Source organism: Ceratotherium simum, chromosome 8, assembly GCF_057802395.1.
Source record: "Ceratotherium simum simum isolate JZ-2026a chromosome 8, ASM5780239v1, whole genome shotgun sequence".
Lineage (NCBI taxonomy): Eukaryota > Metazoa > Chordata > Mammalia > Perissodactyla > Rhinocerotidae > Ceratotherium > Ceratotherium simum.
The window spans coordinates 74,711,365-74,737,449 of record NC_141907.1 but is presented as its reverse complement, the minus strand read 5'-3'; the positions used below and the strand labels follow the sequence as shown (position 1 = coordinate 74,737,449).

The 26,085-nt window shown below is 35.0% G+C and overlaps 1 protein-coding gene across 4 annotated transcripts in view; it reads right to left on the bottom strand.

Annotated features, from left to right (window-relative positions):
* CCSER1 (coiled-coil serine rich protein 1) overlaps positions 1-26,085 on the bottom strand; it is a 681,310-nt gene that overhangs the window by 87,038 nt on the left and 568,187 nt on the right. For all 4 annotated transcript variants that reach the window (XM_087434596.1, XM_087434595.1, XM_087434593.1 and 1 more), the window contains exon 8: positions 9,380-9,463. In XM_087434596.1, the coding sequence (XP_087290722.1) occupies positions 9,380-9,463 (84 nt within the window). The remainder of the gene's footprint in view (positions 1-9,379; positions 9,464-26,085) is intronic.

The following is a 26,085-nucleotide window of genomic DNA, read 5'->3' as shown; positions in this document are numbered from 1 at the left end:
TATGTTTCAACTCTATAAGTGGAAGTTCTCCCAATTAACTTTCATTTAAAAATACAATGTTTATTAGGAGATGAGTAACAAAAATGTGATAATTGAAATTTTTAAAAGTGCATTTGTGTAAAATGTAACACCCAATCATAACTGGAGTTACTGAATAAGAATTCAGACCCACAAAAAAATCTTTTCAGAAAGGAGTCTTATCACTGACATTTTTTGAAATGGTGGCTTATGGTAATAGTAGATACGGTAACTCTTAGTCAGTTTTATTATTGTTTTAAATGCTCCACAGTCAATGCACTCCGTTACTGATTAAACTAGAATCATATGGTGGTTAAGGTAACTGACAGCTTCCACGACCTTCTGATTAGTGTAAATGTTATGCTGGTAAACAGAGGAAGATTAAGAAGGGAACACGGTAACTATTTTTATTTTGCCTTGTTTTATTTTTCTTTATTGTTTTAATGAGAGCTGTATTAAAGTGTATATTTATTCCTAGACAGGGCTAATGAACTTTTCTGCCCAGAAAACTTACTTTGTTTTTGGGTGATCCATTTAAACTAGTCTTTTAAATAGAAATATATGTGTTTTTAAAGAAATATACTGTAAAAAGCTGCATCTGATGCTTTTTACTCAGATCTGCTAAAAAACGAATAAAAGTATCCAAATGGAAGAGTGTGAAATGGTAAAAATCATAAAAGTTTATAATCATAAATTACTGACAATTCACTTTTCTAATGTGGTTACCCATACAAATTCATTTAATATTTTTCACAGAGTATAAGTAACAGGCATCCAAATTACTGGTAAAACAAAACAGTCAATTCACAGTATGGTAGACTGATCCTAACTAGGGCCATTTCATTCTTCACAGTCATAGGTCCAACTAAAGTTATTCTTCTTTTCATTTGTAAGTTACTTTCACTTATTTAGAAATGTTTTCAATCCATCTATAAATAAATACCAAATACACTTTCTTCAATTTCTGATATCACAAGGGGCACACTTTTTACCCATAGTGTGAAACCATTTATAAGATTCCTGAAACCATTTACAAGATTAATAATCATTTACAAGAAAATATCTGTCCCCCCAAAACACAAGGTTACACTTCACCATCAATGTTTATGATAAATCTCTCAGATTTATTTTAGGCACAAGAAGGTAATATTTACAATGTTCCTCAGTTTCATACTAGCAATAAAACTACACTGCATTCTTCAACTCGACCTTCGCTAAATAGCTGAGAAAAGATCTAAAGCTTTCTCGTAAGTGAGAAAAATATTTCTCTGCTTTATATCATTAAATTTAATAAAGTTAAACCTAAGGTTAAAAATAATATGCAATTATTTTAAATACCTTTTATCATTATAATTTTTTTGATAAAGTATTCTTACTTTAGCTGTTATGTTTAGACTTCTGGTCTAAATCTACACCTATGCACTAAATATCTTGTAAAGTATGTTCATGAAATCCCTAAATCTCTCTGCTGGGTGGGAGAGTTAGATTTTTAATATTCACAGAATTCAATATAGTCTACAAAATAAAAAAAGATATTTTAGAATATATATCCAAATATTATTTATCAAAAACTTATCATTCCTGACTTGAATGTGAGTTCTTTTCTCATACCTTCAATTAATTAACATCTTGCTCAATCAACATGATGTTGAATAATCCTCAGCAAAGTATATGTCACAGCTTTTCATCTCATTTTCTACTGTGATCTAATAATTCACAGTAGTCCTTAGCAATCATCTTGTCCAGGTTTTTGTTTGTTTGTGTGTTTGATTTTATTCTCAGATGTGACTTTTTGTCAACTAGAATCCTGCAGAGAATTGTGATATGCAAAAACAGTAAAATCATAATTGCTATCATTAAGGGGTTATAGTGAGGGGGTAGAATTTCCCAAGACCTCTCTGATACTCTTTTTTTTTTCTGTTATGAACTAAATGTTTACGTCCCCCAAAATTCATATGTTGAAGTCCTAACCCCCAATGTGATGGTATTTGGAGGAAGGCCCTTTGGGAGGTAATTAGGGTTAGATTAGGTCATGAAGGTAGGGCCCTCATGATGACATTCATGATTTATAAGAAGGGTCACAAGAGCTCTCTCTCTCCTCCTCCCTGGGTCCATGCACCAAAGAAAGGCCATGTGAGGACATAAGGAGATAAGAGCCATCTACAAGCCAGAAAGAAGGCTCTCACCAGACAGGGAACCTGCCGGCACCTTGATCTTGGACTTCTAGCCTCCAGATATGTAATAAATGTCTGTTGTTTAAGCCACCCCGTTTACGGTATTTTGTTACAGAAGCCCGAGCAGACTAAGATGCCTCCAACACACGAACACAGGATGAAAACCAGTAATTGCATCTAAATTCTTCATTTATTTTCCAAAGAGATATGTCTGATTTTTTTTCTGATTGTAAAAGAAATATATACTTGTTACTAAAAGTGAAACACTACCAAATTATATAATAGCAATTAAACACTCATGTTACCTAAAGATAAATATTGTTAATTATACAAGACTTTCTATGTACACATGTTGTTTATATCATGTTATCATATTATATGCAGTTCTAAAATCTACTTCTCCCTACTTAATAATTTTATAAATATACAGCTCTGCAAACATATATTATATGTAATATAATATATACTATACCTATATAAATATATTGTAATTTATTTATCAAATTCACTATTGATATTTAATATTTTTCTATATTTCTAATGTTATGGTAATATTTGAAAATTGAAGAAACTGAGCCCCCCAAAAAAGAAAAATACCTAAATCTAGTCACACAGGCAATTAGGCTAGCCACTCATATTCTGATTTTTTATATCACTATATTGACTCACTCTCCTCTTTAAATAAAGAAGGTCAGTCCATAGGAAGATGAAGGGAAGAAATGCCTCCTTTGTTCTATTTCTCATTTAATCTTCCAACCCAATGTAAAGTTAACCAAACCTGGTGTACGCCTTGGAGTTCATGTAATGTGGTTGCCAGTGAATTCTTGCCAAGATGTAGATTGTGGAGGGGGAGATTGCACAATGCAATTACCATTTTGGGTTTGCTCAACAGAGGGAACATGAAGAAAGAGTCTCAAAAGAAGATAGTATCCTGAATACAAAACCCTGACACCATCCTCTCCCAAGTTAACACTAACTTCTAAGCTGAAGCAGAGGCTGGGGCAGGAAGGCAAGGCTCAGAGGCATACGTGGGAGAGTTCAGGTTCTGATGGGAGTTGGGAGAAGAGAGCAGGCTCAAGACTTTGTTTTCCTCTGGGCTTAACTGAAACTATTGGACTAGCAGCCAAAATGTCTGGGTTAAGGATGAGAAATCAAAGCTTCTGGAGACAGCAGTGCTGATGGAATATATCCACCCTTGCAAGGAAGGGCGGTACTTTCCCAATTTCTTATCCCAGGAGGATCAGCAGAGTATTCCTGGCTGGGTAAACTGCAGTGCAGCCACCCAGATTGGCCAGCAGTGTTCTAACATCTGTAACTGAGGAGAACTCAGAGTGTAACAAAAGAAAAATGAAGACAAGCTTTAAATTTGTTCGTTGTCATCAGCCAACAAAAGCAGATTTTATTGGGCCTTTGACCATTTGTGAGTTAAATTTTCCAAGTTTTTTACCTGAGTACTGAGGATAAGTAGAGTAATGAACAAGCAAAAGAAAGTAATAGTGTATCTTAGGAGGACCCAAGACCTAGGAAGAGAGGACAAGAGAAATATCAAGGACAGGCCACTTCAAGTGCAAGAGGAATGCTGTAGGGCACAAATGACAAATTAAGAAAACAGTACTAGGAATATTTACTGGTATATAATTAAAGCATCAACATTATTTTCTAGATTTAAAAAATAATTTCTGAATTTGAATATTTACTAGACTATAAAAGTGTAGTCATCATTGAGATCAAATTAGTGGCTTAGAATATTAGTGGAAGAAATATTAGCTAAAGACAAAACAGTTTAATAGTAATAGAAAAATATAAGGGACTTGAAGGATCGATCTATGAGATCAAATATGAAAATATGGGTTTCAGGAGGAAAAAAATTCTCTAATTTAAAGGAAGACTTGAATCAATTGAATAGGATTACTGAATACCAGTCAGAATTAAGGAAGAAAAATAATGTCACACACCTATGTAAACCATGAAAAAATGTCATGTGCAGCACCTGAATCTAAAAAACCATGGAGTATTATGTACTAAGGAAAAAAAGACCAAGACTTAAAAATATTATGCTTAGACATGGCATCTGTCTCAGCTCAGGCTGCCGTTACACAAAATACCATAGACTGAGTGGCTTATAAAGCAGAAATTAATTTTTTCACAGTTCTGGAGACTGGAAGTTCAAGATCAGGGTGCCCACAAGGTTGGGTTCTAGTGAGGGCTCTGTTCCTGGCTTCAGAAAGCTGCCTTCTTACTGTGCATTCATACGGCCTTTCCTTGGTGCCTGTGCACAGAGAAAGAGAGATTTCTCTTTTTCTCTTCTTACAAGGCTATGCATGAATTCTATCAAATTAGGACTCCACCTTTATGACTTCATTTAACCCAGTTACCTCCTAAAAGCCCTATCTCCAAATACAGTCACATTGGGGGCTAAGACTTCAACATACAAATTTTGGGGGGACACAATTCAACACATAGCAGTATCCTTCATCTTTCAAGGTAAAGAGATATTCAAAGATTTAGAGACTACATCATCAATATCCCATCTGAAGGAAACACTAAGTGAATCAGAAGAGAACATAGAACATAAAATGAAGAAAGATGAAGAGGAGGAGAAACAGTGATGTGTAAGAAATCTTATACTACACACAGTTTAAATCTAAATAGATAATAATACTGTGACTAGCGATTTGCAAATATTTAAGTCACAAATAAGTATTCTTGAGAGAGAAGAAATATGTTTCAAAGGAAAACCAACTAAAAGAACTGAAATCACTAAAAGTCCTCAACAAGCTCAGCAAAATTGAAATAAGTTTCTAGGGGAGGGAAGAGAGAGGAAAGTAAAAACATTTCAAAAATTCTCATTTGATGGGAGAGTGGTCTTAAACTTGAGAATTTCAAATTTTGTTTGGCTTCTTCCAACTTTTTGTGAACACACTTTACAAGACCAATACAAGCTATAATTTACTGTCAACATAAAAAATGTTATTTACATAGCCCACGTCACATAGGGATGGCTAGCCAGTGCCCTTCATGTTACCTCACAGCAATGCAGAGGAGATTTGTTCTACTATAAAGCAGTTGGGAGCAGATGTCCCATGTGGGACCAGTTTCTTTCTGTTTACCATACCCAAAACTCCTATCTGAAGAGTCTATTTCTTGTTGTCTCCAGTTAGCTGCCCTACCACATATACAATCCTAGGACACTCTGATATTGTAATATTTAATATCCCCTTGGACATCATAAAATATGTGCTAATGATTATTTTTATCTATTAACAAAATCAGTAAATCTCACCAATGTAAGTAATGCACACAAATTACAGGGATAATAATTTCAGACATCTTGAAATTGTTCCCAAGAGTACAAAACACTTGTTTTCTTCTTTTTAAAGAGAACAGGAAGGGATAAATTGAGAGTTGACTACAGAATACAGCCGTATTAGAGATGCAGTTAATAATGTGGATAATTTGCCCAAACAATATCAATACATAATCTAAAACCAAATTATTTTGAGTTTCTTAGTATATTTATGCTTTGTAAAATCTACCAATCTAGCAAGAAAGAAAAGGTGAACCAAGGTAATAATTCTGAAATCACACAGTACAGAAGAACGATAATGTTTGAAAAGTGCATTTGGTGCTTGAAAAAGAAATATAATAGAACTCTTTGTCCACAATTTTACTTGCTAATATTAAGTAGGCATGAGTATAAACAGTATGTGCTATGGACTGAACTTGGTCTTTCCCAAATTCAAATGTTGAAGCCCTAACCCGCAGTGTGATGGTATTTGGAGATGGGGTCTTTGGGAGATGCTTGCATTTAGATGAGGTCAGGAGGGAAGGGCCCTCCTGATGGATTAGTGCCTTTATGAGAAGCGACATCAAAGAATTTACACCCTCTTTCTCCCTCTCCCCCTTTCCATGCACATGCACTGAGCAAAGGCCATGTGAGCACATAGCTAGAAGCAGCCATCTATGTTCAAGCCAGGAGGAGAGCTCTCACCAGAACCCAACCATGCTGGCACCCTGATCTTGGACTGCCAGCCTTCAGGACCGTAAAAAAAAAAAAATTTCTGTTGTTTAAGCCACCCAGTCTATAGTATTTTGTTATAGCAGCCCTAGCAGCCTAAAACAGCATAAAAATGGCTATTTATGTAAATAGTCAAAAGAGGGGTCCATCCCTTCTGCAGAACTTTTGTTTTTTACTGGGTATCAACAAGTAAATGTTTATCTTATAACATACACTTTCATTGGGGACTAGAATTTAATCTACTATCCCTAAAGTAGTGGTTCTCAATTGGGGGCAGTTTGCCCCCAAGGACATTCGGCAATGCCTGGAGGGTGCTATTGGCATCTAGAGGGGAGAGGCCAGGGATGCTGCTAAACATCCTACAATGCACAGGACAGCCACTTAAAACAAAGAATAATCTGGCCCAAAATGGCAATAGTGCTGTTGTTGAGAAACTACGATCTAAGATAAAGAAATAACCAAAAACTTGCATTTAAAAACATCTATTTTGCCCCAAACCCACAGTGCCCTTGACTAACTTTTTTAAAACTCATAAAACTATCAAAATAAGGCTAAATAAGTAAACAAATAATTGTAAAAAATAAAGCTTTCCTAATTATTGAGTATAAATCTTTTCTTGGTATAATTACATCTAAATTTGTTTTATAATACATGCATGTAGGTAAATTTGCTTATGATAATAGCAGTGGTCAAGAAATGAGAAACCTATGATAAACAATAAAAACTAAACTAGTTCTGGAGTTGGCCCGGTGGCACAATGGTTAAGTTCGTACATTCTGCTTCAGTGGCCTGGGGTTCACAGGTTCAGATCCTGGGTGTGAACTGGTACCCCACTCATCAAGCCATGCTGTGGCAGCATCCCACATACAAAATAGAGAAGGACTGGCATGGATGTTAGCTCAGGGACAATATTCCTCAAGCAAAAAGTTCTAAATTATTACTGATTATGAATCTGTATTATAATAGGGTTCAGCTAAACTGGTTTCTAAAATATTGTGAAATTTTCAAATTTAGGTAGGTAAAGTATAATGTTTAACCTCCACCTTGTCAAAATGTCATCATGATCAGGATCAGAAGTACTAGTACTTAATTTTCAATGGATTCAAGTGGTTTGTATCACTTTTATGTGGTTCCCACCCTTCCTCCATGTTCCAAATCCAGTTTTAATAATGCCTTTTTCTTTTTAACAATATTTCTTCTTCCTTAAATTCTTAAATCATCACTTACACACTTTCCTCTTTAACTACAGTCCTCTTTAATAAAACAGACTATATTTTCAAATGTTAACATTTTCCTTTGTTGAAATATTCAAGATGATTATGCAAACTACATAGCACAAAAATTAAAATAGTACTTCGATTGTTACCTGGGAAATTTTAGAGGCTAAGTAGTCAATTTGGGTAATTCAAGTTTAAAAGAAAAAAAAAACTCGTGCTTCATTTTACTGAATCAGCCAACAGAGGACTTTTTCTTGGAGGGAGACATGCTAAATTACTTTAATTATAGCTATGTAATATTGGCTCTGAAAGTAATCATTTTCCTTCTCATTTCATTCAACAAATGAAGGTCTGATTTCTTGTATATGCTATGTTTTACATCTGATCACAACCAATGTTGAGGGGAAAAAAATGAATACTCTGAGTTAATTATCCAAAATAAGCATTCTCTGACAAAATGAATGATAGAGTCTCTGCTATGTTAAAACCGATGAATCTATGCAGCCATTATGTAGCCATTATGCAGCCATATATGTAGATAAGAAATATCTACATATGATTTGTATTGAACTCAAAGATATTTTTGTATGCTAAACAAAGCTTGATTACACTATATACAGGGTTACATTAAATATACAAATGTTTTCCTTATGTAATATGTAAAATTTATATTGTAAATCACTTATATTTACAAAAGGTTACTCCCAGTTATGTAAGACATGTTCTTTTTGTCTAATACTATTACTATTTTAAGTACAGGTTTATGGGTTTTCTCTTTTTTTTTTTTTGTAGACTACATTGTGTTCACCACCCAAAGTGTAACTGCCATCCATTTGATGGGTTTTCTAAAGCCACAATAACATGCTTATGGGACCAACAATCATCAACAACCCAACAGTCTAAATAGAAGTCAAATTTCATTAAAAACACTATCAGCTGTCACGAATCAAAATATGCTCCAAATTTGTCTGCTGTCTCACTAACATGTTAAGAGTTCTCAGAAGCTTGATGGTCTATAAAATCTGTTTTATCCATATAATTGTATTTAATAATTACTTAATATATCATTTGTTAATGTAGGATTTATTTTTTGATCTTGATAGTGAGTCAGGGCCTCTTGTATAGTATTTCTTCATTTTACGGGTATTGTTAAGAACACTTGATGAATTAAAATTCCTTTCTCTTTCTTTTCTTTTTCATTCTTGTTTTAGAAAACTATCATTTTTTTATTTATATCCAGAGCGAATGTGTTTTATTGCAAAGTACTGCTCATATACATACATAAATTGAAAACACATACTTAGAAAAAGTAGGGCCCACTGCTATTCCTGTTAACTGCCAAACATGTTTGTTATGAAAGTAGGATTTATTACATTTTTAATGTCACATTAAAAAACACCCCAGAAACATGAACTATACCCATTTCACATTTTTGGGTTTTTTTTTTTTTTTTTAACATATTTGGGATTTATATAATATTTCTACATTAACAAAAAATCTCATTAGGTTAACACATTTTCTGTAACTTGATGAAAATAAAAAGTAAAATCTGTTTTTGTTTGTAAGATTATTCACTACTTTGCTTCATATGACATGATTTAACTCCATACTGCTACAGAGATACAATCATGCACTTTACAAAATAAAATGTGGCCTTAGCCTTCATGATTTTTGATAGATACAACTAAAATGTGTAACCCTGTTTCAGAGATCTGTTTCTGGAATTATATAAAGTTCAATATAAATTATAAAACATTCTCTATTTTTCAGCTTGTCAAAGATCTACAGTTCATTATCATAGGATTATAAAATTGATAATTAATCAGATTGAATCACCAACAATTTATAGATAATTAATAATATTAGTGTTAATAAATAAGCTGTTGTAGGGTTTATAGCAAATAACCTTGCAAGGAAAGTACACTTGTGGGCCAAATATTGCCATCACTTACCAGCTCTTCCTGAAGTTGGGAAATGAGTTCATCCCTCTCTTTCAGTTGCAGCTTCAGCATTGAGCATTCGTCTTTCATTATATCCTATAAAAACATCAAAGAGACGGAATAAGCTCAGCCCTTTCACTTTGCTCTTGATAAGGAAAGTCAGCTTCACACAGTGGGAGATAATTGCATCTGACTAATGAAACTGAAATTTCTTCCAGTGTGTGATATTTTAAATTAAAATAAATTTCCTCTAGTATGATATTTTTCATAATATATTCTAAGTTGAAAAACAAACAAGCTAATGTAGCCAAAGATGTTATTGTGCTATAAATGATGAGATAGATATATACATATAGATAGATAGATATACACGCAGGTTTTTCCCTTGTGTGAGTCTTTTTTTCTTTTGATATGCATTTGTCCATTTTGTTGCCTAAAATAGAAACCCGGGAGTCCTCCTAAATTCTTTCCTTCCATTCCTATGCATACATAATCAGTGGAATAAAAATAACTGTTCTCTAAAAGAGATACTTTACCTACCATTTGTTCCCCTAGTATAATTAAATATTCATTCTGAAACCAACGGCTGTGGTACAGTCTTTACCTTTAATGGCGTCCCTATAACATTTGTTCCTTTCACTAAAGCTATCTTTGGACAGTGAATCTTCTCTCTCTACACATACACTCAGCTACAGCCTCTATGTACAAAAACATCCAATCTATGCTCTCTATTACTCTGTGCTGGTAACTCTCAGATACAACTGCTTAATCTAGACCTATCTATTTTCCAAGCTTCAACCCATAACTGAAACTACTTTCTGAACATATACTCAGCCTTGTTCCATAGACATTCCAACTAAACCTTCATCTCAACGTCCTTTACCCCCACCCCCAAACTTCACTTCTACTATTTCTCCCATTATCTTCCTATTTCCTAAAATAATAACCAGGAAGCCATCCCATATTCTCAGCTCTTACTCTGAACCAAATCTTGTACTAAATTCTTTAATCTCTATTTCCTTGATATTTCTTGGATTCTCTATTCCTCATTGACTTAGTCTAGGAACTCACTGCTTCTTACCTGACTTGACTGCAATAGTCTCTAAACTGGTTTTCTCTATCACTTTCCCTGCCAGATATTTTCCTAAATGGGAATTAATATCATCACTTTTTAATTTAACAGCTAATCACACCTTCTTTTAGGAAAAAAAATAAAGTCAAAACTCTTTAGCATAGCATATAGTGCCTTTCGTTGTCTGCTACTTGCGTATTTCCAGAGCTTCAAAGTTTTTCATTTCCAACTTTCTTACAGCCTTTGCTCACTCCTACAGATCCTACATAACTGAAATGCAAAATGTTGTTTCACGTCTCCTTGCTTTATACATGCACATCTCTGGATTATATTGCATTCTACCCACTGCATCCCTCTATCCCCTACCATTTCTCATGCTCTAAGATGCATTTCAAGCATTACTCATTCCACTAGGGAGCTTTCCCTTGTTGGCTAAGTTAAGACATATTCCTTGAGGGTGAGGGCATGCTCCATAGCATCTAAATCATGCATTGTTTCATACAGTCCTAATACTCAAAGTGTTGTTTGTTTATTCTCCAGCCTCACTGGACTAGTGCCCTCCCCCCACCTGCCCCCTCCTCCCCCCCCCGACTTGAGTGGATAGACTACTTCATTAGCATATTATTAGAACTAAACATTGTAATTGACACATAAAATGCTCAAATCCATGTTTCCTTCCCATAAAATGACCAAACAGTAGAAATATTAGAATTTCCACTTTTTCTGAATCTGTTACCGTTATCTGAGCTGACAAGGAAGAAAATAGCTAATGGATTAGAGAAAACAGAATACTTGTTTATTCTGGTTCTCATGGTGTTAATAATTTCTAATTCCTCTATACTAAGCAATACAGAACACACAGTTTAATTTACTAATATCTCCTTTCATTTGCTGGCGACCAGCTTGACTGGGAGATACTAATTATCTCTGTCTATTCTCTTTTGTAGTCGTCTTATTTATTTCCTAAATCACGGGTTTACATGGATAGAGTTTATATGCATCGTTTTTAATATCAATGCAAAAGAAAAATTAGCAGACTTAAGAGGTAGGTAAGAGAGTAAAGATGTTTCTTAGAATCAGAGAGATCTAGGATCAAATCCTTGGTACTTCAGTTAACTAGCCCTGTGGTTCTGTGCTAGTTACTTAACTTCTTTGAGCCCCATGGACATTTCTGTGTAGGTTGATAACACCAGACTATAAACTACCTGATAACAAAAACTCTATTGTATTAGTACTTATATTCCCAAAGTCTTGCATAATATTTCACTTAAGAAAAAACATAATATTTATTATATTAATATTATTAATAACATAATATTTCCCTTCATTAAAAAAATGCTGACACAGGTTGGAGTCTCCAGGAAACAAATAATGAGGTGGAGTTAAGGGTGCCAAAGACTTATTGGAGAATAAATCCATGCGAAAAGAAAAGGGGAAGAATTAGAGTTGGGCAGTGGGACAGCTGGACCAAGAGTCATACCTGACAAATCCTCTGCCAGCCAAATGAGGAGCTCCAAAGCCAAGATCGCCTGTTAGAGGAATCCCTTGTTGCCGGAAGTGGGTAGGCTCTTATACCACTCCCTTTTCAGTCATTGGTTGGGGGCTGCCGCAAGAACTAGATCTCAGCTGCGGTTACTTTACTCATTGTCTCAGACCACCTAGAGATGAGACTGACTTCAGCTGGAGGCAGTGAGCTAACCACAGGACTTGCAGCTGGGCAGTCCTCTATTGAAAGGGGATCTGAGCCTCAGCCTGAATCTACTACAATTGTTTGTTGATTAATTATAAACGATACTGTAACCATGGGCCCATTTAGAGCCAGTTTGAACAGACCCCATCTCTTAACAACAAAGTGATTAAGGATTGTGTTTCAGAAAAACTGCAAAGTCACGTAGCCAGGGCATACACAAAAGAAGAAATCGTGACCTGAAATGATCTCAGAACCAAAGATCCTCCTTCTACAGAACCCAAGGATCAGGATGCGACCCGAACTTGAAAGCCAGACTCTTATCAGAAGTGAGGGGTCCCTCTTTCAGGAAGCTCCGGTGTTAAAATTTCTTCCGCACCTCATGCAAAACATTTAGAACCTCATCAAAAATGTTTAAAACCTTATCGTAAATACCTGAAGCCCACCAATCAAAACCTGTCCCACCAGTGTTTCCACGTGCCAGCCTGATCTCCCTAACCTCTTAAATTTTGTCCCAAATCCTGAATCAGGGAGACAGATCTGAGGGCACACGCCCCATCTCCCTGGAGATCGATCTTGCAGAATAAAAGCTGATTTCTCCCCTCAAAGGCTGGTGCCATAATTAATTGGCTTGTTTATGCGAATCAGGCAAAGAACCCCAGTTTTGTGCGGTAACAATACTTTTCTATATTAGCTAATTAATATTTTGTTGATTAGTTTAAAATGGAAGATTTGCCTATATTGTGGCTAATAGCAATTGTAAAGAAACTTGGTTTTCCAAAACCATGCTCACTTTACACAATTCTCTGATTTTACTCCTGGGGAACTTGTCCAAGAAGTACATAATCTCACAGCTTAAAATCAGGTAGGTGCTAATGTATCATTTACTTTTATTTATGGAATAACACATATTAAATATTTATCGTACGTCATCAGAAGCCAACTTATAAAAGCTTTCTCTATGAATGACTTTGAAATGAATCCTAGAGTTTTGTTTTTAGTTGTTATTTGTTCATGTGGTATTCACAGAAGTATCTGTCTAATACACAAAATGAAAGCCCTTGAACAATGCTTACTCTCAGATGAAGGCTGAGAGCAATATTCTCTCAACATTCTCATTATATTTGCAAAATTCTAGGATGTATTTGGAGGAATAATCTATTGAATTAGAAATCATATTGATGTGTAGAATTAACTGGATTTTAATATTCTTGGCTTTCAAAATAAGATTATTCCATTAACTTGTAGCCTAATGTAACCAATTTAACCTTATGCTTATTTAAATGCATTTTATTCATAGAAAGGAAAATATATAATTAATAATTATGACATCCTCTGTTTCTTATTCAAGTATAATTAATTTTTAGGACTAAAATTCAATTCTATTATTTCCTAATTCAATAATTATTCATAAATATGGAACTCATAGTATGGTAGATTAAAGATGGCTACAAATCCTTTGCTACTATTCCTATTGAAAGATGGAGTCTAAAGCTCTCTCCTTGGATCTGAGTTGGTCTTATAGACTTGCTTGACCAACAGAATACAATGGAAGCAACTCTGCATGACTTTCAGGGCTAGATCAGAAAAGGCCTCTCAGCTTCAGCAATTGACCTCTTAGAATGCTCCCTCTCAGGATACTTCCTTGCAGAAAGAACCCAGCAGCCACGCGGAGAAGAACAAGCCACACTGAGCTTCTTTTGACAGCCCCATATGAGCTGCCAGAGGGCACCCAGTATCAATTGCCAGCCACGAGAGTGAGGCCTCTTGCACATCTAGCCCAATGGAGCCTTCAGGTGACCAAAGCCCCAGCCAATATCTCACTATAACTGCCTGAGTTGAATTATTCCCAAATTCCTGACTTACAAAATTGTAAACAAAATAAAGTATAGTTTTAAGCCACTAGATTTTGGGATGATTTGTTATAGAGATCACCAGAACATATGGACAAACTCCAAATTATTATAATTCTATAATAATTATATAGTGTAAATTGTGTGATTTATGTAGTGTAATTTATGTAAATTAATGTAAATTACGTAAATTAGTGTAAATTATGATTCATTGTAGTTGTATAAAATTATATACAGCTAACTTCTAAAATAAAATATTTTGTGATTTAATTTATGATTTTTGTGATTTAAATTATATTATATTTACATAACTTCCAAATAACTCATTTCATGCATAAAAGGAATATTTACATTCTCATTGTATAACCTACTAGAGAATCAGAAATACAGATATAAAAATTCCTTACAAATTATCTTATTCTTGTACTTTTACTTTATAAATTTGAAAAGTTAGAGCCAGACACCCAGATTTGGTTAATTTGTCTCAAATTCAGTTAGCTGACTCCAAACACACATATTCTACAATTTATTTTTTCCTGGAATTAGAATCACCTCATTGTTTAAGACTATTGTATAAACAGAAATCAAGGGCCAAAATATTAAACGCAAATAGAACCTGTAAATCGCCTTGAAAATGATCTTATGCTGAAATTAGAAATGCAGATTAAAAAATCAAATAATATTTTCTAATTCACAAACCTCCACATAATTCCTCAGGTAATATTATGAACATAATTCTTGGCTACTAGTTACAAAAACACGTCAAAATTGGTATTGAGTCATCATGACTCTCTTTCTATTTATAGACTTCTGGTCTTCTCTCTAGAGGGCTTTTCTTTATGACTTACAAGCTGATTCCTCATTCTTGTAAATGAAAAGGTCAAAAGATTAAAACATAAAGGAAACAGACAACTCCATCAGAGTAAATAAGGACAGAATGTTATGAACAAGAGAAGAAAGAAATAGGAATATGTAGGAGAGGACAGCAGGGCAGAGATTAGAAAACACAAAAATGTATAACAATTGACAGTGCATTTTGTAGCTCTACCTAAATAACCAACCTCATATAACTCTTCTGCAACACCTGGGTAGCTAGTGAAATAAAGCAGTGCAGGCATATATCGTCTAAACACGACTGTAAGAGGAAGTGCTTTTCGAATATTGAAAATAAGGTCAATAAAAGCTCTAGTCTAATTCTTTATTATTTAATTTAAAATAATTGAAAAAAAGTATAAATCATTTCAGTATCAATAATTGCTATATGATGCTATAAAAATAATTTTCTTTTTACAAACATTCAATGAAAAAAGATTCCAGATTTGACTTTATACACTCACTTGAGATGAACTAACATTCGATTGACTTACAATAACAGTGTGCTTTTTCCTAAACATTTTTTCATAAAAATACAAAAATAAAAAAGGCATTCAAAAGGTGTTCAAAGTGAGTATCTTAGAAATGTATTTTTTAGCATATAAATCAAATCAGGAAACAGCATTATGCCTTGACATAGTGACACATTGACGATGATTTTCAAGCAATTAAAGAAGAGACTGTTTGGATATCAGCATAATCTTTTCATTTGCAGGTGTTACTCTTAGGAAATCTTAAGACTTCTTACTGATCTCCATCACTCAAAAGATAATGAAAACAATATCTTATTATTTGTCTAGGGCCTTTATAAGTTATAAAATACTTTTATGTACTGAATTTCTTTTTACTATCAGAATCTTTCTTGATCAGTTATTGAACAAAATGGTACACTTCCAGGATAAGTAGGGCTTTAGGCATAAAAATGATGCAAAGACAATTGTGGCAAAGATCAAATAAAAGGAAACCATTAATAATAATACCCTTAAGTCGTGTTCATTAACCTCTCAACAAAGTTCATTGTATTCCTACGTTTTTTGGAGTAATTAAAAAACATTAGCCTATACTGAGAAATTTGCTAACACGTTAAAACAGTTCCTTGAGACTATGGGCTTGTCATTTCCAAGTTGTTAAAGTTGTCTTACATTCACTTTCTTGCATTAAGAAAAGATTGGGTTGTGCAATTCTTTTGATACAATGTAGTCCATCTTAATTTTTTTCTATCCAGTAAGTGAACAGAATATTTTAACTTAAGTCATAATGCTTATAAAAATATTTACTCGAAGTTTTCACTATTCTGTTCTTTGATTCATCCAGTTTTTTGTGAAAACTAAAATTTTAGAAAGCAAACATTGGTATTTCATTTTCTAAAGCCTTAAAAGGATAGTATTTTCCAGGTAAAGGATAAAAAACAAATTTCTCAGTGTCATAGAATGAGATAGTAGGCATGACAAATTAGTTTCCTGATCTCCTACACCCATGGGTTTCATCAAAATCAATTATGAACACTATACTTAAGACATAAATATCTTTATAAACTCATCAACAATGGGCTTCTCAACAGAGAAAGTCAGCAAGTGATAAAGTAACATTAATTTATATTGTTCCATTGGACTGCTTGATACGAAATTCTCGGGGAAAGAAATGTCCTTAAGAGGTCTGGAGATTCTCCAATACCAGCATTTTTTTCCTTCACAAAAGACAGGCACAATTGTCATTACCCCTCTATTTCTTAAACAAGGTGAGCAATTGCTTAAATGACCCTTCCCACAATGTAGACTATACCAAAAAATAAAAAAAAAATTAAATGGTTAAAAACATCCTGTTAAAAGTTCCTTTCTGGGGGCCAGCCCCATGGTATAGTGGTTAACTCCACTTTGGTGGCCTGGGTTTGAGGGTTCAGATCCCAGGCGCAGACCTACACCACTCATCAGCCACACTGTGGTGGCAACGCACATATAACGTAGAGGAAGGCTGGCACAGATGGTAGCTCAGGGCTAATCTTCCTCAAGTAAAAAAAGAGGAAGATTGGCAGCAGATGTTAGCTCAGGGAGAATCTTCCTCAGCAAAAAAAAAAAAAAAAGTTCGTTTCTGTTATGAAAGCATGCTTACTTGCTTCTCATGTTTTAGTAAGGAATAAAGGACATCTTATCCCGCAACATCCTGAATGAAGTAAGAGAATTATGTTTGAACATAACTACAAACTCAGTTTCTGGGAAGGAAAAGTAATCAAAGACATCAAACACAGCCCATTCCCTACCTAGAAGTGTGTCATACAGCTGTTTTGTTCTGTCTAAAATGCTATCTTGACCCAGTTTTGAGGCCCTGCCTAGGGGCCCTTCTTGAATAGCTGATTAAGTCCACACTCCCAAGACTTCTGTTATTGGGCCCTCGAACTCCAGGGCCGTTACTACCAGCCTCAAGGTATCAGACATCTAGGGACGGCCTCTCTACCCCAGAGCTCCTGAAATGATTCCAATTAGCCAATCCTCAGGGAGCCCTGGAAACCTAGCTAATTCCATCCTGCTTGCCATACATAAACTGTCCCCTACAGCTCCAGTTTGCTATTACTCTGTCCCCAGGGGCAACCTCAGCACGGCCTTGCCTGGCAGCCGTCTCTCCTTTGGAGGTGTAAGTAACAAAGAGTTCTGCCTTTCATCTGAGCGTCAGTGTGTTATGTCCCGCCACCAAGTGAATCTTTAAATCTCAAGAAACATAGTGCTGGCAGGGGCTGGCTGCAGGTAGTGGGTGCCGTTCTGCCATCCTCCTGGGACAAGGCAGCTGAACCAGCTCTTAGGCCCTGGACATCTATGCCACCTTCAGACAGAGGGGAAGAACAGTGTGAATAACGATGGGCACTGCTTGGCAATACTTAACACATTGTTTTTGCATAATAAAGGGAAACTAAAGCCCTTTTAGTTTTATATGTTAATAAAGAAGAGTAAAAATCAAAGAGGAGAGACATTCCTAATACCAGCAGATCCTAAAAAATACATAGTATCCTATTTTAAGGGGTGCTGAATTGCGACAATGATGAAAAATACAGACACGAGTAATGCTTTATGGATGTTTTTCAAAGATTCTGGCATAATTGCACAACTCTGGGGAGGAGAAAAAGCAGAGAGCTCAACATTGTGCTGTACAGGAATCACAGATAATGTGACTCAATTTAAGCAGTGGTTTCAGGCAGTCTGGGAGGTCAGAAAACTAAGCTGTGAAAAAAGCAATGAACATTAGCTGAGGCTACACATCACAGCTAGAAAACATAAACCAGTATTAGATAGTAAGGAAAGGAGTAAAGGTCATGCTCTGTTCTTTCTTAAAGCACTAATGGATAGCAACAGCATACACAGTAGTATCTTCAAATACTCATTATATGTACATTGTAAAGCATGAGTATTTTAAGATGGCATATACATGAATTTGGGGAAAGTTGATTTTTCAACTTATGAAGTAGATACACTTTTGAATGGTTGATTATGTAGGGGAGAAAGAATATTCCTTCACCCTCTAGGTCCTTCTGGCTGGTCTAAGAATTAAATTGACATGAGACAGAATAACAGGAGAAAATCAAACAAATTTAATAACATGTATACATGGGAGAAACCCAGGAAAACTGAGTAAGTCACCAAAATGGTTAAAGCCACCACCTTAAATAGCATCTTCAGCTAAAGACAAAGGAGGATGTTGGGGGTAGTGGTTTGAGACTTCAAAAGGGAGGAAGGCAATTCACATGGAGAGGGAAAAGCAAATGTTTAGTAAACAAATGTTTGCCATGCCTTGCATAAACAATGGTACAAGGGGAGGACTTTGATTAAATGGGCCTTGCTAGGTTCCTCCCTGTCTACCACACCTAGTTTATATTATACTATAGTTATCTTATGGTGTTAGCTCCTTCCTGGAACAGGCCTTCTATCTTAAATTCTTTTAGGCAGTTAAGGAGAAGATCAAAGTTTCTTTCTGAGTCTTTTGTTCTTAAAAATAATCAAACCAAAGAGACACATTTTGGGGTGGCAAATTCTGATCCTCCACACTTATGCAGTGAATGCCTGCATACTGTGCCCAACAGTATAATTAACTTCATTACGAAACAAAATTTTTGGCTTAAAGATCCTATAAATTAAATTTAAGAGTTTTGAGAAGTTTTAGATTATTATTAAACAACATTAAATTATCGTAAAAACTATCATCTACTATAGAAGAAAATCTACAAATCTAGCAACGTTTTTCATGTTACCTCATGCTGTCTCTCAATCCAGACAGAGCAGACTTGCATTTCAGTCTTTGTTGTGTTACAATTTAGCTGTGTGACCTTGAATAAATCAATTACTGATAACAAAACTACTGTATATTGAAAGTCTAAAATAATTCCAAATGCGCTGCATATATCATCAATGGATACTCACATCATTTTTACCAGGGAAGTGTTATTAACCACATTTTTGTGTTTTAACAACTTTCCTATACTATAAAACTAAAAAACAATTATTACTAAAGTAAACTCAAGTCTGCATTATCACAAAACTAGCATACCTCAGTAGTGGTCTGTACTACTTCTCAGAGCTCAGTTTTCCTCATAAAAGAAGATCATGGTATATTATTTTTCCACAGTGAGAATCATTCAAGCACATATAAGGGAAACAACCACAATTAGGCTGTGGTAGGTAGAATGTCTAAAACAGCACCCCAAAGTTGTCCTGCCCTTACCTCCAAAATCAGTGAATATCAGCACCTTCAAGGGGAGCACAGTTCTGCTCCTCCTTGATCTCAGAATTCTAGCCTCCAGAACAGTGAGACAATAAATTTCTGTTGCTTAAGCTACTCAGTCTGTAGTACTTTGTTACAGCAGCCCTAGGAAACTAACACATAGATATAACCATAATTTTCAACTGCTATACATTCTTATAAATTATACAGTTGTCCCTCTGTACGGGGGGGTGGGGATTGGTGCCAGGACCCTCTCAGATACCAAAATCCCCAGATGCTCAAATCCCTTAGTCAGTCCTCGGCATTCACGGGTTTGGAATCTGGGGATTCAACCAACCTCGGATCCCCAGATGTGGAACTCGAGGATGCGGAGGGCCAACTGTATATGTATAAGTAATTAAATTGATATATGATTTTTCAATAATTAATAAATGAGCAAATAGAAAGAAGAAAGGATGGAAAAAAGAGTACATAAACCATGACCTTCTTCTATGTCTCTAACCTCCAAAGCTCTCCAAGTATTTCTTATGATAATCCGTATTAGAAACGAATGGGCTTATTAGTATAACTAATATAACAGTAGTTCTTTATTCCTTTAAGTTATAAACATAATACACCCTTATCTTTGCATATTTAGTCACTGCTTAATTCTGGAGCAAGTGACAGCCCTTGCTTAGGAGTCATGTCTCTCTACCCGCCCAGCTTCCCTTCTGATTCTGCATCATAAAACTCATGATAACGTATCTGATAAAGAACTCCCCCATCAGAGGGTAGGGAGGACTAGAACTTAAGTAGTCAAGACCAGAATTTTTTATTTTAGTAAATAGGGAAAAGGAAATGTTAGGAAACAATTTTACATAAATACTCCCCAGCCCCACAAAATTGAAACTGCGTGATTTACTAGACACCAAATACTCGGAGTGGAAAGGCTAAATTACAAGCACCTGCAGGGAAAGAATGGCGTCTTTGAGTCCTTTTGATACTAAGTACTCTTTACACACGGGAAAGCAATAAGCATTTTGTTAATTCAGTTTAAGAAAGCATACAACTGTTAGTTCAAAAAGACGTTATTGTAAATCTACTAAAATGTTAAGATTGTAGAGAAAACAAATGGCAACTTATGAAAGTGTACAACTTTAACATACAGTTTTAAATGACATTAGACTGAGATTTATTTAGAAAGTAATATATTGTAAAAATGAATGGTACCTTATTTCTGTCAATAATTGTCAAGTTATTTTGCTCGAACACAGAAATTGTAATTGTAATGTATGAGGTCTTTATTATAAACTTGTCACATTGAGAGATTTGCACTTTAATGGTATACTATCTTGAGAGTAATAGACCTTTCTGTTCACTTTGACTATGAATTTAAATATAATTTCTATTCTTCTGTTGCTACTGTAATTTTGTCCAGCTGTGCAAGGTCTAACATCATAAGAAGAGAGCCAGTCAAGTCACAGGATTATAACATCATAAAAAAAAAAGAGAGAAGAAAACTATATATTGAAGGAAGCCAGTACATTGGTAGCAAATCGGATAGGTAGGTTTCAACAGGGAGTGAATGCAGACTTTAAATCACCTGGAAAGCATTTCAAAGATTTATAGTCTCCTCCTCTCCATGTCACCCCTCCAGGTTTATGAGATCCAATTGGAAGTGTGAGTTGGAACCCGTCTTTTTTAATCTTTTTAACCTCACTCTTTGGAACACACCATTATTGAAAATCAGTTGAATAAAGGAACAGTTACTAGAATATATAAAATGAGCATATGCATTTATGATAACTGGTATAACGTTGCTATTGTAATCACAACATGCCATAAATTGTCCTCATATGGCAAACTCTTTGCATTATCCAGGATGATGGGGGAAAAGACAGGTTTTCCATGAACTATTCAAAGAGTTAGTTGTATACAAAATCATGAACAGTATGGGAAAGATTAAGCACTTGTTCACTATTTTCAAAATACTGGTGTAAGAGGAGAGCCCTCTAAATTGTAGTGACTTTTAGCTCAGTTCTTCTCTTCTAGTTCTCTCAGGCTTTAAACTGGATAAAGTTTCTACCTTTCCTAAAACAAACATTTTGTGTTTTCTGACTTCTACTCCTGACTCTCCCCCACTTTTATTAATGAAATTCATCAAAGAGAAACTACTTATAGAATCCACACCCTCATTTAGCCACGATGAATAAATAACTAATAATTGTTCAACCTTCCTGCCTTTGAAATCTGATTTCCACTCTAGTCATTTAATTAAAACTGCTCTCATCAGTGCTAAGTAGAAACAATTTTCAGTCCTCAGCTTGATCTATGCTTTAAACTTGTCAATACAAAATCCCTTCTTTAAAATATTCCTTCCTCCTGGACTTGCACTAGAATTTTCTCCTGTGATACAGTTTGGATACTTTTCAAACTCTTTAACTACTATTTTTTTCCTTTTACTTTGTTCTTTAAAAGTTAATATTTCCCAGGTTTCTGTCTGAAGCTCTCTCCCATCTCCCCTTAAATGCTTCACCTTAACAACTTATTGTATTAGCAACTACCTATAAACTAATACTTCAATACTATTTATCAATCCCCCCTACCAGCTACTGAAACTTTGTGCCCAATTTCTAACTGCCTCCTGGAGACTTGCACTTGTTATATTCCAAGTGTGCCAGACTCAAATTTTCAAATCTAAAGTCGTCACCCCAGCAGGCAACCCATTATTTCTCCTATACTTCTGGTCTCAGTTAATTGCATTATCTCCCCTATAACTTTATCAGGAAACCTGATTCATCCTTGACTTATTTTAGTACTGTATTTCACTTCATTATCTTGCTGGCATAGTTTATGACAAGAAGTATGTTGTAATTCTTACTCTTTTTCATCTATAGGTAAGTTATTTTCTTTCTCTGGATTTTTTCAAGATTTTCTCTTTCTTTTAGGTTTTCTGCAATTTCAATATGACATGCATAGGTGTAGATTTTTTTGTTATATCTTGCTTGGAATTCTCTGAGTTTCTTGGCACTGTGGTTTGGTGTCTGTCAATTTTGAAAAAGTCTTGGCCATTATTACTTTAAATATTTCTTCTGCTCCACTCTCTCTTCCTCTGGTATTCCAATTATGCACAAGTTATATTCTCTAAAATTATCCCAGAGTTCTTGGATATTCTGGTGTTTTATTGATTTTTTCATTCTGTTTTCTCTTTCTGTTTCAGTTGACATATCTTCAAGCTCACTGATTCTTTCCTCACCAGTGTCTAACCTGCTAATGGGGCCATCAAAGGCATTCTTCATTTACGTTGCAGGGCTTTTGGTTCTTAGCATTTCCTTTTGATTTTTTTCTTAGAGGTTCCAACTCTCTGCTTACAGTCCCCATTTGTTCTTGCATGTTGTTTATTTTTTCCATTAGAAGGCTTAATGTATTAATTATAATTATTTTAAATTCCCTGTCTGATAATTCCAAAATCTGTCTCATATATAAGTCTGGTTTTGCTGCTTGCTTTGTTTCTTCAGACTGTGTTTTTTCTTGTCTGTTAGCATGCCTTGTAATTTTTTTTGAAAGCTGGAGGTGATATAGGGTAATAATAACTGAGGTAAATAGAGTGAGTTTTTATGTTAATATTGGTAGAAGTTGGGCTGTGTTTAGTATTTGCTGTAGGTATAGGTGCAAAAGCCTTCAAATTCCTCTATTGTCGCCTCTGCTGTCTCTGGGTTACTCTAAGAACACCTTCTAAATAGAGTCTGTGCCCTGCAGCTCTTTCAGCTGTAATCCACTGTTATTATACTGGAACCCTGTTGATGTCATGGTAAGGAGTTGGGGAGGGAAGTATTCTATAATCTTATAATTAAATATCAGTCTTTTAGTGGGCCTGTGTCTCTGAGTTGGTTGTTACCTTCATATGTCTTTCTTAGCTTTATTTCCACCCCACCTCAAGTCAGACAGGAAAGGTAAAGAGGGCTGGAATTGGTTAAGTGCCCCTCCTCCTGGAGGAAAGAAGGCTCTGTACGGTAAAGTCTTTTCTCCAAGAGAGTAAGCCTTTGTAATGAAGAATGCTCTGGGCTTTATTTTAAATGATTACTTTTCCATCTCTCTCCCAAGGACACAGGATATTTTTTTTCTAGTGCTACACCATGAGAACTGGTTGGATTCCTAGAGGTAAGACTCATGAAAGGGTGGGTCCTCCCCAAGAATATGGTTTCCAGGAGTTTCCTACTGTCAAGCTAGTCCATACATAGCTTCCAGCAATTCATCAAAATTACCATTTAAGTGTTCCTACCATTTTATGGCTTCTGTGACTTCTGCTCCAGGTAAATGGATTTCAGCTGTGATTCCCCATATTTACCTGGGGTGGTGGTTGTTTCCATGGCCTTATTTCTCTGATAGGCCCAAGAAAAGTTACTGATTTTCAGTTTGTTCAGATTTTTTCCTGTTGTAAAAACAGAGGTGATGACTTCCAAGCTCTTTACCTGTTGGAATGGAAACCAGAAGTCCTCATCCTTGACTTCTCATCTTCTCCCACATTCCATAACCAACCAACAAACAAACAACTTTCTGACTCCAAAATTCTTTTAATTCATTCTCTTTCTTCAATTCCCATTGCCACTGCCTTAATTCAGGCCTTTACATCCAGTTAGAATTCTTCATTTGTCTCAGAATTGCTCTTCTTGCCTTTGTTTGAATAGCGAAAAAAGAGAACTTTAATAGAGTTATTTATGTATATTTCTTAATTTCTCTATTAAATGTAAGCTCTTTGAGGATAGGAACCATATTTTATCTTTATACATCACAAATCATCTAGTCCAGTAACTGTCACAGAGGAGCAGTTCAGTAAATATCAATTGAATGAATGAATGGGTGAGTCATCTACTATCCTATGTGCCCTTAAAGCTTTAGTAGAAAAATTAGGCCACAATTTGAAGTTAAAGTTAATTTTGATTTCCTTAGATTAGTCCAGAAATTCCTTAAGGGAAGATATTTTGCCCACAAATATATATTCCATTAATGATGCCAGTAGCTGCTTCCTGGTGGCATTCTAATTAACAATTCAATGAGGGCAGGCCAGGGAATGTGCTGTATAATGAAGACTCTGGAGATATATATTTTATATATATACATATCTTTTAATCCTGGACAATTCATCCCTGAATACTCAAGAAAGCATTTATCAGGAAATAATTTTACTGCCTTTCACAGTAACAAAAATCATTTAGAAGAATACTTTATAATAGAAATGTTCTTTGTTTTATTTTTGTTGACATATCTGGCATTAAACACTGCTTTGGTTTTCACCATTCTTTTCAAGATGACTTTATCTTTTTGTAAAGTATATCACAATCATTATTCCTGTCTTTCGTAAGTAAATTGAAATAGAAAAGATAAATAGAAAAGATAAGTGACTTGCTCAAGGCAAACACAAAAGTTATCAAAAGAGCTAAAATAAAAGACTGTCAATATTTCAATAACAAAAACCATGATTTCATACTTATAGACAATAGCTATAGAAAATTGAGAAAAAAATGCACAAATTTTTATTTTCTCTAATATCTAAAGCCAAGATTGCACATTACATATAAAGATATTTCTAAAAGAACACAGAAAAAAAAGTGTATAAAATACTATTTTTTTGCCTCACAAAGAAAGAAAACAGTTTAACTAATTTTTCTATTCTATATTTTATCAGAAAAAAATCTTCCAAATTTAACTTCTAGAGAAATAAGGGACGATTACTCACCCAGTTCAATGGGCTTTAAATCCATCATTTCATTAGGTTTGATTTTATAGAAAAGCTTTGAGTTAGGTGGTATTACTGAAATTTTACTGGAAAGCAGTTGCTCAGGGAAGCCCCACTAGCTAAGATTCCATAATTATACTTACGTTACAAAGGAAGTTTACATATTGCATGTTTGATGAGTGACTAATTTCTGAGTTGAGCTCAGTGTCTGGTTCTATAGGGAAAAGTGTTATCAGAAATACTCTTTCTATTCTAGATTCCAAGAGTTCATGGTCTCTTGAAGATCACACATATACAGAAATGTTGATACTTCAGTGAATTTAGGTTACCTTTACGAAGTATGTTAATAAAGTAAAAAGACAGTATTCCTAGGCAAGGAGCCTTCCTGACCACCCGTCTTGCTTACAGGGCCTCCATAGTTCATCATTATTTCAAGAGAATCATTTGAATGAATGTCAGTGAGATGTGAAAGCCTACTGTCCTTTGCCTGCCCCTTTTCCTTTCAGCTATAGTTAACTGGATGGAAGAAGGCCTTCCTCCATTGCCTCCCATCTTCAACTTTTGAATACATAAAGTCATGGTGGATAACCAGGCCTCCTTAACCCCTGGTGTTCATTTGACATTAGTCAGGGAAAATTTTCAGACTTCCCTAGGGCATGCAGCCTGCAAGTACAATAAAAATAAATGACTGTATTTGTACTTCTTCTACTATCTCAGAATTTTGCTTGAATTATTTTGAGGATCATTAACGAACCTGAAATATTCTTAGAGATCAATTAGAAGTAAGCATAAAAAGACACCGATGTTTGGGCT